The sequence below is a fragment of the Tachyglossus aculeatus genome (genome assembly GCF_015852505.1).
Source record: "Tachyglossus aculeatus isolate mTacAcu1 chromosome 12 unlocalized genomic scaffold, mTacAcu1.pri SUPER_6_unloc_4, whole genome shotgun sequence".
Classification (NCBI taxonomy): domain Eukaryota; kingdom Metazoa; phylum Chordata; class Mammalia; order Monotremata; family Tachyglossidae; genus Tachyglossus; species Tachyglossus aculeatus.
In genome coordinates, this window is record NW_024044831.1 from 2023588 (window position 1) to 2038505 (window position 14918).

Here is a 14918-nt window from a genome sequence, read left to right on the forward strand (position 1 = left end):
TGACTTGCCCAAGGTCACACCACAGAGCCAGGTTTAGAATCCGGTTCTCCTGACTCCCACTCACATGCTCTATCCACTAGGTCACACTTCACCCAGGTGCTCACAGAAACTACCTGGTTTTCACAACTTCCTCCTCAATCCTTCTCTCAGATAGCCTGGGCTTAATCTCCACACATGAGTAAGGGAGAGTCTCCCCGGGGTGACTTTTCTGGCTTCCTCCTCCCTGTCCCAAGTACTAGGTCCATGGAACTGGAGGTCAAAGATATTATGCGAATCAATGAGGTAATGTATTCCCTAATCTAACACCGGGCTTTGTGTGCTTTACTCTTCTTACCCAAGTTTGAGGATGTCAGAATTTGAAATTCTTTTCTCAGGGTCACTATTTTTTTATTGCTCTTTTCCTTCAGTGGGTGGTTTTCCTCTCTGATATCTGAAATCATCTTCATTAGTATGTTTTTTCATAATGTCTCTGCAAAGAGGCCACTAGGGAGAACCTCACAATTTCTACTAATGGGGGCTGAGTCAACCCTGAGGTTCAATTGTCAAATGCATGTTAAGACATTCTGCAGAATGCATTTATTCTGGGAGCATTTTGTGTGTGGAACTCTCATAATTTGTATTTTTTATTTCCATTGAGTAGTTGTTTTCTGCTCTCAAATCCCATATTACCCTTAATTAACAGCTGGGTCTTGCTTTTATAGTACTATTTCTTTATAACATCATCCTTTGCTCTATGAAATCAAGGTGTTTTATGCCTATTCAATGATTCTCTATTTGTTCTAGCATATGTCCAAACTATACCACATTTTAGCATTTCACTTCAAATTTCCATTGTCTAACTAAGATTAGGGACACTAATTTTCCCTATTGTAAGGGGAATAATTTGTTGTGAGAACTTCAGTAGTTTAAATGGAAGACATGGGGAAGGAATTAATGTGGGAGGTAGCCTACGTGATGTGGGGCTTAGGATAGAGATGAAATTTGGGCCATTTTTTTTCTTTCTTTTAAAGGTTTTTATTAGGTGCTTTCTATGTTCCAGGCAATGTACTAAACAAAGAGCACTGTACTGTACTGTACTCCACAGACATCTGGGGAAGCTTCCTCTCTTCCCACCTGGACACCTCTTCTCCCTTAACATCTGGTAGGTCACCACTCTCCCTGATGCTGTTTTCCTCAGGACTGTGTAACTGATGTACTAAGCCCTCATTCACTGAGCACTTTAGGGACTCACCTCCTGCAGCACTTATGAATGGATCTTTAAATGCCATTGCTTTCTCCTCCCTGTAGTTTATTTTGGAGTCTGTCTCCCTCAGTTGATTGAAAGCTCCTTGAAGGCAGGATGTGTGTCTATTAGTTCTATAATATTCTCCCTAGTGTTTAGTAAAGTGCTCTTTCTAGAGTTAGTTTTCAATACTATTAATTGAACGGTTGATTAATTGGATGGATGTCCCTGGGCACCTTTTTTCATTGTCTATTTTGTGAGATTAAAGTTCAGGGAATTGGCAAGTATCCCACAAAAGTATGTCACTGGACTTCTTCTAAAATCAACCAATGGGCAGAACAATTGTATTAAGTCATCATTATCATCTACTGCATTTATTGAGAGTTTACTATGTGCAAAACACTGTACTAAGTGCTTGGCTGGGTACAATGCAACAGAGTTGGCAGACATGTTCCCTGCCCATAGTACATTTACAGGGGAGAAGACAAACAGATCCAGCTGGATACAACCACTCAGAGGGGGGCATTAAAGGTGTACTGTCAAATCAGAGGAAGGAACCTGGCTATCACTTAGTGAAGTGAAATGATTTGTTCCCGGCCTAGGGGAACCGATCAGAGGAGGGGATCGGAGGAGCAGCTCCAAAAGCATGCTTTAATGGGGGAAATCCCAACAGCCAGGATCTTGAGGAAGTCTTTCAAATTTAAATTAGTAAACCACATACCTATCATATTTACGTTCTGATTTCTAATTAATCTCCTCCACTTTTTCCCCCAATAAAATAAAATAATATTGAGAACAATGATTGCAATATATTGTAGTATAGCATATGTAGTATATGCTTGTAGTATAGTATATGTTATATGTAAAACTTGTTGGCTTACTGTGAGACGAGCAGTATAGTATCTGTTGGTGTAGACATGACACAATCAAGTTGGACACAATTTATTTATTCATTCATTCAATTGTATTTAGTGCTTATTGTGTGCATAGCAGTTTACTAAGTGCTTGGTACAAATCGGCAAAATACCTACCCAACTACGGGCTTACAGTCTGGAAGGGGGAGACAGACAACAAAACAAAACAAGTAGACAGGTGTCAATACTATCAGAATAATATATATAGCTATATACACATCATTAATAAAATAAACATAATACGTATGTATAAATAAAATAGAGTAATAAATATGTAGAAATATATAGAAGTGTTGTGGGGAGGGGAAGGGGGAGGTCAGGCAGGGAAGATCTTTTGGAGGAGATGTGATTTTAGTAGTGCTAAGAAAATGAGGAGGGAGAGGGAGTTCCAGAACAGAGAGAGGAAGTGAGCATGGGACAGAGAGAGGAAGTGAGCATGGGGTGAGAGAAGAGATCGAGGCACAGTGAGTAGACTGATGAGGATCAAAGTGTACATGTGGCAGGGTGGTAGCTGGAGAAGACTGAGGATCGGTAAGAGGGAAAGGGCCCAAAGTGCCTTAAAGGTACTGGTTGATTAATTAATTCATTCATTCAATTGTATTTACTGAGTGCTTACTGTGTGCAGAGCACTGGACTAAGTGCTTGTAAAGTACAATTTGTTGATGTGGTGCTGGACAGGCACCAGCTGGAGGTTTCTGAGGAGCGGGAAGATGTGCACACAGAGCTAATCAGAAAAATCACCCGGGCAGCTGAGCAAAGTGTGGACTCGTCCAAGGTTGTAGAGCAGGCCAGTGGCAGAGCCAAGACAAGAACTAAGACCCCTGACTCACAGTCTCTTGCTCTTTCCACTGTCATACACGAATCCTTGCCACACGAGTGCTCAATAAATGCTATTACCGACAATAACAATGCTACTTCTAATAATTGTGGTACTTGTTCAGTGCTTACTCTGTTCCAAGCACTGTACTGCTCCCCAGCCTGCACACTCTGCTCCATTTCCACCAGTTACTAACTGTGCCAAGTGCTTAGTAATTCTAGTCCCATGGGGTGGGGATGGGGGTCACAGGCTAAGGGGGAGGGAGGACAGGTACTTAATCCTTATTTCATAGATGAGGAAACTGAGGCACAGGGAATTTTGGATGCTTTCCTTCAGTTACATAACAGACAAGCGACAGCATCGGGATCTGACCCTGGATCCGCTGAGTCCTGGCCCGGTGGTCTTTCCACTAGGCCACGCTTTTTCTCTTCCACTCACCAGGTGACACGTTCCCTCAGAGCGGGATCGTCTCCACCACCTTCCTTTGAATCAGTCTTATTCATTCATTCATTGGTACTTATTGAGCGCTTACTCTGTGCACAGCACGGTACTAAGTGCTTGGGAAGTAAAAGTTGGAAACATATAGAGACAGTCCCTACCCAACAGTGGGCTCACAGTCTAGAAGGGGGAGACAGACAACAAAACAAAACATATTAACAAAATAAATTAAATGAAATAAATATGTACAAATAAAATAGAGTAATGAATACGTTCAAACATATGCATATGTATATGTACATATACAGGTGCTGTGGGGAGGGGAAGAAGGTACGGCGGGGGGATTGGGAAGGGGAGGAGGGAGAGAGGAAAGAGGGTGTTCAGTCTGCGAAGGCCTCCTGGAGGAGGTGAGCTCTCAGTAGGGCTTTGAAGGGAGGAAGAGAGCTAGCTTGGTAGATGTGCAGAAGGAGGGCATTCCAGGCCAGGGGGATGACGTGGGCCGGGGGTGGACGGCGGGACAGGCGAGAACGAGGCACAGTGAGGAGATTAGAGGCAAACGAGCGGAGGGTGTGGGCTGGGCTGTAGAAGGAGAAAAGGGAGGTGAGGTAGGAGGGGGCAGGTGATGGAGAGCCTTGAAGCTGAGGGTGAGGAGGTTTTGCCTGATGCGTAGGTTGATTGGTAGCCACTGGAGATTTTTGAGGAGAGGAGTAACATGCCCAGAGCGTTTCTGCACAAAGACGATCCGGGCAGCGGCGTGAAGTATGGATTGACGTGGGGAGAGACAGGCGGATAGGAGATTGGAGAGGAGGCTGATGCAGTAATCTACTCGGGATAGGATGAGAGATTGAATGAGCAGGGTAGCGGTTTGGATGGAGAGGAAAGGGCGGATCTTGGTGATGTTGTGGAAGTGAGACCGGCAGGTTTTGGTGACAGATTGGATCTGAGGGGTGAACGAGAGAGCGGAGTCGAGGATGACACCAAGGTTGCGGGCTTGTGAAACGGGAAGGATGGTAGTGCCATCAACAGTGATGGGAAAGTCAGGGAGAGGGCAGGGTTTTGGAGGGAAGATAAGGAGTTCAGTCTTGGACATGTTGAGTTTTAGATGGCAGGCAGACATCCAGATGGAGATGTCCTGAAGGCAGGAGGAGATGCGAGCCTGGAGGGAGGGAAAGAGAGCAGGGGTAGAGATGTAGATTTGAGTGTCATCAGCGTAGAGATGACAGTTGAAGCCATGGGAGCAAATGAGTTCACCAAGCGAGTGGGTGTAGCTAGAGAACAGAAGGGGACCAAGAACTGACACTTGAGGAACCCCTAGAGTAAGAGGATGGGAGGGGGAGGAGGAGCCCACAAAAGAGACTGAGAATGAATGGCTGGAGAGATAAGAGGAGAACCAGGAGAGGACAGAGTCTGTGAAGCCAAGGTTCCCACCCAATCACCCTCTCTGAGAGGTACTACCCATCCACCTATCCATCCATCCATCCATCCCCCTGGAAATCAGCACCCGTTCCCTCCAGAACGAGCCTCCCACACTGGAACTATCTACCCTGCCCATGGGAGTCACCCCCACTTCCTTTCTCCCTCTGGAACTGCCTTCCCCGCGTCCCCAGGAACCAACCATCCTCACAGGAGTTATCCTCTCCTACTGAAGCTCCGCTCCACCCCCTCCCCACCTATGGTCTCTTTCCCCATCCCACCTAGAATCACGTCCTCCTCCCTATTTCCCCTCCTCCCCCCACCCGCCAGCCAAATGAGCCACCCCAACCACCATCACTTTCTCCTCCCTCTATGGCTCAGCTGTCGTTGTGACCCTGTTCTGGGGGCTTGGTCCCCAGCTTGGTGAGGCAGGTGGCTCTGCTCAGATCCAGACAGAAGATCGCGCAGGGGCAGGAAGGAGGATGTGGTTCATCCTGGAAGCCATCCTATTCCCAATCTTCTCCATCTTCGGGGGTCTTCAGTGACCCCTCCCTGATGAGGGATTCACCCTCATATTCCTCCTGCTGTTACTGTGGCAGATGCAATGGGGCCACCTCAAGCATCAGGAGGAGGACAAAGTGAAAATCATGGTATGGACCCCGGATTGACCCAACCCCATGAGTTTTAGGGGCTTGGAAAACCGTCAGGTCTCCCAGCCCACTCTTTTTTTTTTAACTTGTTTTATGGTATTTGGTAAACGCTCACTGTGTGTCAAGCACTGTTCTAAGCGCTGAGGTAGATAGATGTTAATCGGGTTGTACACAGTTGTTAATAATGATGGCATTTGTTAAGTGCTTACTGTGACCGAAGCACCGTTCTAAGCACTGTTGAGGGGTGGATACAAGGCGATCAGGTTGTCCCATCCGGGGCTCCCAGTCCTAATCCCTATTTTACAGATGAGGTAACTGAGGCACAGAGAAGTAACACGGCTGACATTGGCTGGACAGGGATTCGAGCCCATAACCTCTGGCTCCCAAGCCCATGCTCTTTCCACTGAGCCACGCCGCTTCTCTATGCCCCTGTCCCATATGAAGCTCACAGGCTAAGTAGGAGGGAGAACAGGTATTGAATCCTCACTTAGAAGCTGAGGAAACTGAGGCACAGGGAACCATCATCATCAATGGCATTTATGGAGAGCGTACTCTATGCTGTACTAAATACTTGGGAGAGTACAGTACAACAGAGCTGATAAACACGTGCCCTGCCCGCAGCAACGTTACCATCTAGGGAGGGGGCTCACAGCCTAGAGGAGAAAGCTAAGTAATTTGCTCAAGATCACACAGCGGACGAGTGGCTGACCTATACTAGAATGGGTCTTCTCACTTCCAGGCCTGGGATTTTTCCACTAGGCCCCGCTGCTTCCCACTTCCTCCTGATCCTTTTTCTTGCTCTTTCACCTCCCTGTCCTCCATCCACTGTGCAGGAGCTACCAATAGCCCCAAGTGAAGATGGTTTCCCCCACTTCTGTAATGAGCCCTGACCAGGCATATGAGGCCTCATGGATTATGGGAACTTGGTTGATGCCCGAGCTGAGACAGGCTCTCTGGACGCACTCCTGGTGGGTTCTTCCTCCTCCAATCTCACTCGGCTCTCATCCTTGGTCTCCCCGCTGGCCCACCCCCAAGTCTCCTGGAACATACCCAGGGGCCAGTAACACCTTTGAGTGAAGGGAAGATCTCCTTCTAGGAGACAAAATTGACAGGCACGGCCAGCCAGGGCTGGGAGGGAGAAGAAGGGAAAAAGAGAGAATAAAAGATTTTTGTCTCCTTGCCTAACAGAGAGATCAGAGTACATCCCGAAGCCCTGTTAACTTCGATGCCAGCCCATCAGGTAAAGTTACTGTGCTCCTTTTCCTCCTTGTTGTACAACTCCTTGAGCTGCCCCCTCCGTAACCCCTTGATAATAATACTGATGGTATTTTTTAAGCGATTACTATGTGCCAAGCACTGTTCTAAGAGCTGGAGTGGATACAAGGTAATCAGGTTGCCCACATGGGGCTCACAGCCTTAATCCCCATTTTACAGATGAGGGAACTGAGGCACAGAGAAATTAAGCAGCTTGCCCAAAGTCACCAGCTGACAAGTGTTGGAGCTGGGACTAGAACCCACGACCTCTGACTCCCAAGCCCATAATCTTTACACTAAGCCACACTGCTTCCCAATCCCTGCCCCTGCCCAACACACACACGAGGGAGGGGGCAACTACTCTTAAGAGGCTATCTTCCAATCCTTGCTCTGGCAGGCTGTACAATCTGATTTCTCAGAGCCCGTGTCCTTGTACAGCCTGTAAAAGAATATCCACTCTTTCCAGCTGAGGGGAAGCAGATTCCCATAACTGACACACCCGGCCTTCATGCTTTGGAGCTTTAGCAGCTGGCTCTCGGCCTGCTTCTCTTTTCTATAAGGAAATCTACCCGCCATGATCCTCAGACCTAGATAGCAACCACCACTGACACAATACAGACTGGGATTTGACACCAGCTGGTGTGTGGCCAGAGCCAGGAGCACTAAGAAATACATTCGGTTTTGAACAACAAAGGGGTGGAGGTGGTTGCTTGATGGAGAACAGCAGAAGGAGAGAATGTGGCAGGGCCCGGAACTGGACCATCACAGAGAGGAAATTTCCTTCTTCAGGCACATTTCAGGACAACATAAATCAATCTTTGAGCTGAGGACAGGGGCTCCAGGATAAAGTTCTGGGCTGGGAGTCAACAGGCTTTCCTCCTAAGCATGGCTCCTCTACTTGCCTACTATGTGAAATCAGACAAAGCACGTCATTGCTCTCTGCCTCAGTTTCCTCATCTGTAAAGTGGGGATTAAGTACATGGTCTCTCTCTTCATTATATTGTAAGCCGCAAGTGGGACAGGGACTGTGTCTGATCTTATTAACTTATATTTACCTCAGTATGATACTTGGTACATGGTACAGCCTTATCATTATTATTTTTTATGATTAATAATGATTAATTATTTATTCCTATGAAATATATGTTAAAGCAATTCCCAAGGTGATCCCTCTTGCTTAGCAATGCTATTGATCTTTAGAGCTTTATCGGGACAATCAGCTGGCCATCCATAGTCCCAGTGTCAATGAACTGAGGGAACCCCCACATCGGTAGTGAAAAAGTAGCCTGGTCCTGACATATGCAGACCTGGCAGGGGAGGGGGGGCAAATGCCATCTCCCACACACCAGAAGAATCCTGAGCCCTGGGCAACTTTCGGCTCTCCAGCTGTGCCTAACTGTCACAGCGCTCCCTGAGGCCCCTAAACCTGTGGTACACTCTTGCTCATCGAGAAGAAGCATGGCCTAGAGGACAGAGCACAGGCCCAGGAGTTCGAAGGGCCTGGGTTCTAATTCTGCCGCTGCCACTTGTCTGCTGTGTGACCTCCAAATAGCAGGAAAGGGCAAAACCCACCCTTTCCCAGGATCCCCAAATAACTCATTTTCTTGGTTTCTAGTTCAGAGGCTGTTGCAAAAATTCAACAAGGAACTGGTAGAGGTTCTGTTTCTCATGAAAAGGTGATCTAGTCATTCTCTTTTCCCCCTTTCTGGACCCCCCGCCTAGACTCTGTGATGACCCCTGAGAGGAGAGAGACTCAGGGAAGAGTCGTCCAGGGTGTGGGGGAGTGTGGGCATTGGTGTGACAGGTAGTATATTGTGGGAGGAATGACCGGAAACTGGGAAGGGGGTAGACCCTGTGGGTGGGCACATGTGCTGTGACAGTTAGGCACAGCTGGAGAGCCAAAAGTTGCCCAGGGCTCAGGATTCTTCTGGTGGGTGGGAGGTGACATTTGCCACCCCCTCCCCCCCAACAGGTCTGCATAAGTCAGGACCAGACTACTTTCTCACTACCGATGTGGGGTTTCCCTCAGTTCATTGACACTGGGACTGTGGATGGCCAGTAGATTGTCCCGATAGAGCTCTAAAGATCAATAGCATTGCTAGGCAAGAGGGATCACCTTGGGAAATGCTTTAACGTATATTTCATAGGAATAAATAATTAATTATTATTAATCATAAAATAATAATAATGATAAGTCTGTACCGTGTACCAAGTATCATACTGAGGTAAATATAAGTTAACAAGATCAGACACAGTCCCTGTCCCACATGCGGCTTACAATATAATGAAGAGAGAGATCATGTACTTTACAGATGAGGAAACTGAGGCAGAGAGCAGTGAAGTGCTTTGTCTGAGTTCACATAGTAGGCAAGTAGAGGAGCCATGCTTAGAGGAAAGCCTGTTGACTCCCAGCCCAGAACTTTATCCTGGAACCCCTGTCCTCAGCTGAAAGATTGATTTATGTTGCCCTGAAATGTGCCTGGAGGAGGAAATTTCCTCTCTGTGATGGCCCAGTTCCGGGCCCTGCCACATTCTCTCCTTCTGCTGTTCTCCATCAAGCAACCACCTCCACCCCTTTGTTGTTCAAAACCGAATGTATTTCTTAGTGCTCTTGGCTCTGGCCACACACCAGCTGGTGTCAAATCCCAGTCTGTATTGTGTCAGTGGTGGTTGCTATCTAGGTCTGAGGGTCCTGGCGGGTAGATTTCCTTATAGAAAAGAGAAGCAGGCCGTGAGCCAGCTGCTAAATCTCCATAGCATGAAGGCCGGGTGTGTCAGTTATGGGAATCTGCTTCCCCTCAGCTGGAAAGAGTGGATATTCTTTTACAGGCTGTATAAGGACACGGGCTCTGAAAAATCAGATTGTACGACCTGCCAGAGCCTCAGAGAGAAGGTCCAGGGCGTGTCTTCCGGGGACAGAGCTTCCTGCTCCATACCCCCACTGCCATTTACCGGCAGGGAGAAGATGTTTTGGCCCGGAACGACTTCCTTCCGAGGTCCAAAGTCTGTAACTCAACCTGCCCAAAAGAGCAGATCATGGCCACTAACGTCCTCCTCGATGACAAAAATTTCCTCCAGCTTAAGACACCCGATTCTCCCTCGAGGCAAATGACCTCCAACTCGTCAGCTGGAGGACAAGGCTCAACGTCTGAGGGAGCAGAGCCTCGCACGCTTTGGCCATGGACGAATGGTAGACCCCGAAGAGGAAGCCCCTGAGAAAACGGAGCCAAAATCTGCTAAGCTGCAGACTAAGACTACGGGGACCATGACCTACTGCCAGCTCCCTCTCCTCAGCCCCAACAGTCATGGCTCCCTGGATCTGAGAATTCCAACCGCTTCCACCGGCCCTGTTCCCAAGCAGAGTGAAGCCGAGGGATCGACAGCATCATCCCTAGAGCAAGTATACCCAGAGAGCCGCATGTTCCAGGTGGGAGGGCAGGATGCCCACCAAAAAGACGTCCATAATGACTCTCCTGAGAGGAGAATCTTTAGCCATCGAGGGTCAAGCCCCTCGGGGTCCTCGCTGATCAAGGACCCAAGCTACAGGAAGGACCCAGACCACAGCATACCGGAAGTCATGGATGGCATTTCTAAGGTTCTGAGACTCGAGGACTCCCCCAGGCTGAAAAATGAACAGTGGGCACTAGAGGACCACACGGATGCAAAGCGCCATCAGTCTAGAGCTGGGGAAATTCCCTCCTTGAGGCACTGCGGGAGGGACGATACCAACACCTCACCCCCGCTGGCCCCTCCTTCCTCACTGGGTCCCCCAGCTCTCCCCAGCCCCAGATATCTGGTCCCAGCCTTTCCACGTTCCCCCACTCCAGGGTCGCTGGAACAAAGGCACCAGAAGCCACGGATGTCGGTTACATTGTGTGACAGGAGGATGGAGTCCTTCCTGGAGCTCAGTTTGAAGTCTGGGCAACGGGACCACCAGGGAAAAATCAAGCCTGGCGACATGTCCGAAGAATCAGTTAAGGCCCTGGAAGCCGTCTTGAAGAGAAAGCACGTGGCTTTTCTTTCTGGGCTTTCTCTCATACATTACCTAACTGGGCCTGTCACAGTGTCCCCAGTAGGGCTGATCGGGCTGGCTGTGAGAACAGGCCACGAGCTTACCCCTACTGGAGACCATCCTGACTGCAGTGTGGCCAACTGGGTGAAGGGGGAAGCATCTGAGAAGGCCCATATCTTACCCGCTGCTGAACGCCACCAGGCTCCAATGGACAGCAGAGTGCGTCGTCACTCCCAGGAAGCAGAGAACCGGGCCAGACCTCAGAGCCGAACCATGCGGGCCCAAGGACCGAAGAACAATGGGCCAGGTTCCCGCCCCATCAACTCATCCCTCTGCCCTCCAAGTCTGCAGGCCACTTGGGAGCTATCACACCTACACAGAGAGGGAAGAAGGATGCTGGAGAAGCCCACAGCTGGGCCTCTGTCTCTTCACTGCTAGAAGAGTTCCCAGGACCAGCCAAATCCAAGGGCCCCATTTCTTCCACCTTGGGCCCAGCGAGGGCCAGCAAGAGCAATCAGGCGTCACCTCAAGCTTCGTTTTTAGCCAAGCTGAAGATGTGGTTCAGTTCTCTCAGCAAAGTCCAGCAGTCCAACATCAGCCCCAAGGCTTGGGTGACAACGGGCTCAAAGCAGCCAGACAAGTGGAGCTCAGCATCCAGCAACAACAAACCGCCCTTTCCTGAGAGTCTCGCTCCCTTCTCTACCATACTAATCCGCGGGGCTCTCCCCCCAGGTCCTCACACATCGTCCTCAAGATGTCTTCCTTGGCCCCGGGTCGACTAGGCCCAGGGCCCCCTAAACACTGCACAAAGATGACCATTCAAACAGAGGCCTTCCTGTGCTCCGGAGCAATCAGCCAGTTCTCCCTGGAGCACAGCGTCCAACTTCATTCTCTACCCTGGGCTTGTTGAAAATCAATGGTTCTTCCTGCAGGAAAGCTGGGTCATTCATTCATTCATTCATTCATTCATTCATTCATTCATTCATTCAATCATTCATTCATTCATTTATTCATTCACACAGTCGTATTTATTTGGCGCTTAGTGTGTGCAGAGCACTGTACTAAGTGCTTGGGAAGTACAAATCGGCAATATATAGGGATGGTCCCTACCCAACAACGGGCTCACAGTCTAGAAGGGGGAGACAGCAAAACAAAACAAGTAGACAGCTGTCAAAACCATCAGAATAAGTGGAATTATAGCTATATACACATCGTTAATAAACTTAGAGTAATTAATATGTATAAATATACACAAGTGCTGTGGGGAGGGGAAAAAGGTAGGGCAGACTGAGGAAGGTGGGCGATGGGAGGAGAGGAGAAGGAGAAGAAAAGGGGGGGCTCAGTCTAGGAAGGCCTCCTGGAGGCTCAGTTTGGGAAGGTGTATCTTCCGTCTATCCCACTGGACCTGGGCTGGATCCTAGCTAAACTTTGGAAGTTGGGCCCTGGGCAACTGGGTCAGGCATGGGTGCTCCCTCCTGCTGGAGGGATGCAGTATGGCTAGTGGATAAACCATGGGCCAAGAGATTCAGGAGACCTGGGTTCTAACCCCGACATTGCCACATCTGCTGGGTGACCTTGAGCAAGTCGCTTCACTTCTCTGGGCCTCAGCTACCTCATCTGTAAAAGGGGATTAAAAGTTTGAACCCCATGTGGGACAGGGATCGTGTCCACCCTGATTTGCTTGTATCTATCCCAGTGCTTCCAACAGTGCTTGGCACATACTAAGTGCTTAACAAGTACCATTATTGAGGCTGTTGGTCTCACTAGGATTTTGGGGAGAAGAACGGGTATGTTGGGTGAGGGGTTGTGGAAGTCAGGTGTGGGAAAACTAGGGGACAGTCCACTGTGGGCAGGGAACGTGACATTTATTAGTAGCCCTTAGATCTATTAGGGGTTTGGGGTGGTACAGTAGGGAACATTCCTCTGACAGGGCACAGCATGATTCCATGACAGAAGCTGTGTGAGCTTTGTCAGTGTGTAGGGTAAGTACGCAAACTGAGTTTTCCTTACCTCCTATGGGATTCTGTGGGAATGTAGTCCCTGTTCTACAGGTGACGAGGGTGAAAGACCGAAACATCGGTCTTTGGCTCCTGCGTCATCTGGAGGGACAAGTTTCCCCTTGCTGCCCTGCAATGTTTATTTCTTTAGCTCACATTCACCTCATCATCAGCAATATCATACATAAACCCACAGAAAAATTAGAAATGAACAAAATTGTAGTCTATGTAATGCACACACACTGTCTCTATGTGTTGCCAACTTGTACTTCCCAAGCGCTTAGTACAGTGTTCTGCACACAGTAAGTGCTCAATAAATACGATTGAATGAATGAATGAATCAACACACACACATAGTATATATACTATATGCGACTATAGAGGTACATTTATCTTTATAATTTCCCTTTGAGTTTATTAACTGTTTTAATCACCAGTTAAATTACATGGAGATCTCAGCATCTCCGTTCTCCTGGTGGTTACCAAGAGGCAGGCATGAATAAAGATACGTGTTCTAAATTAACCAGCAGCAGGGTGTAGTGGATAGAGCATAGGCCTGGGAGATATTACGTCCTGGGTTCTAATCCCGGCTCTAATACTTATCTGCTGTGTGACCTTGGGCAGGTCACATAACTTCTCTTTACCTCAGTTCTCTCATATGTAAAATAAGGATTATTTTACACATCTGCAAAAAACGGGGATTAAGTATGTGATCCCAGTGTGGGACAGGGACTGTGTCTAACGTGATTAATTTGTATCTACCTCAGCACAAAAAACAGTGCTTGGCAAATTAAAAAGCACTTAACAAGTACCACAATTATTATTAGGTTTAAGAGTCACCCAGCAAGGATCTATCCTTCTGGGAACACAGAGTAGAAGAGGATTGTGGTTCAGAATTGGACTGCCTGGCCTCTTTCTTAAGCGTGGCTAGATTTTCACTACCAGGAGCGTCGACACAAAGGGTGGCTATATATTCATCTGTAAACCCATAAATCCATACGTGAAGAATTTTTTAGCTAAAGCTAGGAGTTCACAGAATTCCAACCAATCAGATGTTTACACTATGTATTTTGGCTGGAATGTGATTAAGGAAACAAAACTCCTCACTATTGGCTTCAAAGCTCTCCATCACCTTGCCCCTTTTTACCTCACCTCCCTTCTCTCCTTCTACATCCCAGCCCACACACTCCTCTACTCTGGTGCTAATCTTCTCACTGTGCCTCTTTCTCTCCTGTCCTGCTGTCGAACCCTGGCCCACAACCTACCTGTGGCTTGGAATGCCTTCCCTCCTCAAATCTGCCAAAAAAATCACACTTCCGCCCCTTGAAAACCCTACTGAAGGCTCACCTCCTCCAAGAGGCTATTGCAGACTAAGCCCCTCTTTTCCTCAGCTCCCTCTCCCCTCTGCGTTGCCCTGACTTGTTTCATTTGCCCTACCCACACTCCTCGCCCCACAGCACTTGTGCATAATTGTACACATCTATAATTATATTTATTTATATTGATGCTTGTTTACTTGTTTTGATGTGTGTAGCCCCCCTTCTAGACTGTAACCACTTTGTGGGCACGAATTGTCTGTCTTTATTGCTGAATTGTATTTTCTATGCACTTAGTACAGTGTTCTGCACACAGTAAACACTTAATAAATATGATTGAATGAATGAATGAATGAATGAACGAATTAGGGAATCTGAGCTTGTCTGCATACAGGATATGGTGGAGTCAGAAGAAGTGCCTTGTACATCCTGGGGCTTATCAATGGACTCCGTGGTGACCCCAGTGCAAGTTTTTCTCTATCCCAGGGTTTTGCAACAAAGCAGCCCCTGGGTTTTAAGAATACCAGCTCTGCAATGAAAATTCAATTTGATAAGTTGAATTTTTTCCTCAGAGCCTTCGCGAACAACAAGATTTCCACAATTCAGTGATCGATATTCATATACATTTTATTCGTGCATCTTGGAACTATATTTGACTGAAAGGTCAAATCCCACATGCTCCCATGAAAGCCACTGACAGTCATGTCAATGATGTTACATAGTGACCTATGAAACACTAAAGCATTCTGCACAATCAGTGTTTGAACTGTTACTAAATTCAATTAGTGAAGTATTACCGAAGGCAGTCAATTTGAGCTAAGTGCCTTAACCTGAATATTTTTTCCCTTAACTTCATTCTGCTTAATGCTTCCATCCCCATGGAAG

The 14918-nt window shown here is 47.7% G+C and overlaps 1 protein-coding gene across 1 annotated transcript; it reads left to right on the forward strand.

The window, feature by feature from the left end:
• Positions 1-243: 243 nt before the first annotated feature.
• LOC119921650 lies at positions 244-14642 on the forward strand. The gene is given in 9 exon segments (XM_038741740.1): positions 244-282; positions 5404-5454; positions 6643-6694; positions 8324-8384; positions 9268-9715; positions 9836-11057; positions 11060-11404; positions 13155-13210; positions 14520-14642. Coding segments are annotated over 9 exon segments (2397 nt in total).
• Positions 14643-14918: the final 276 nt, after the last annotated feature.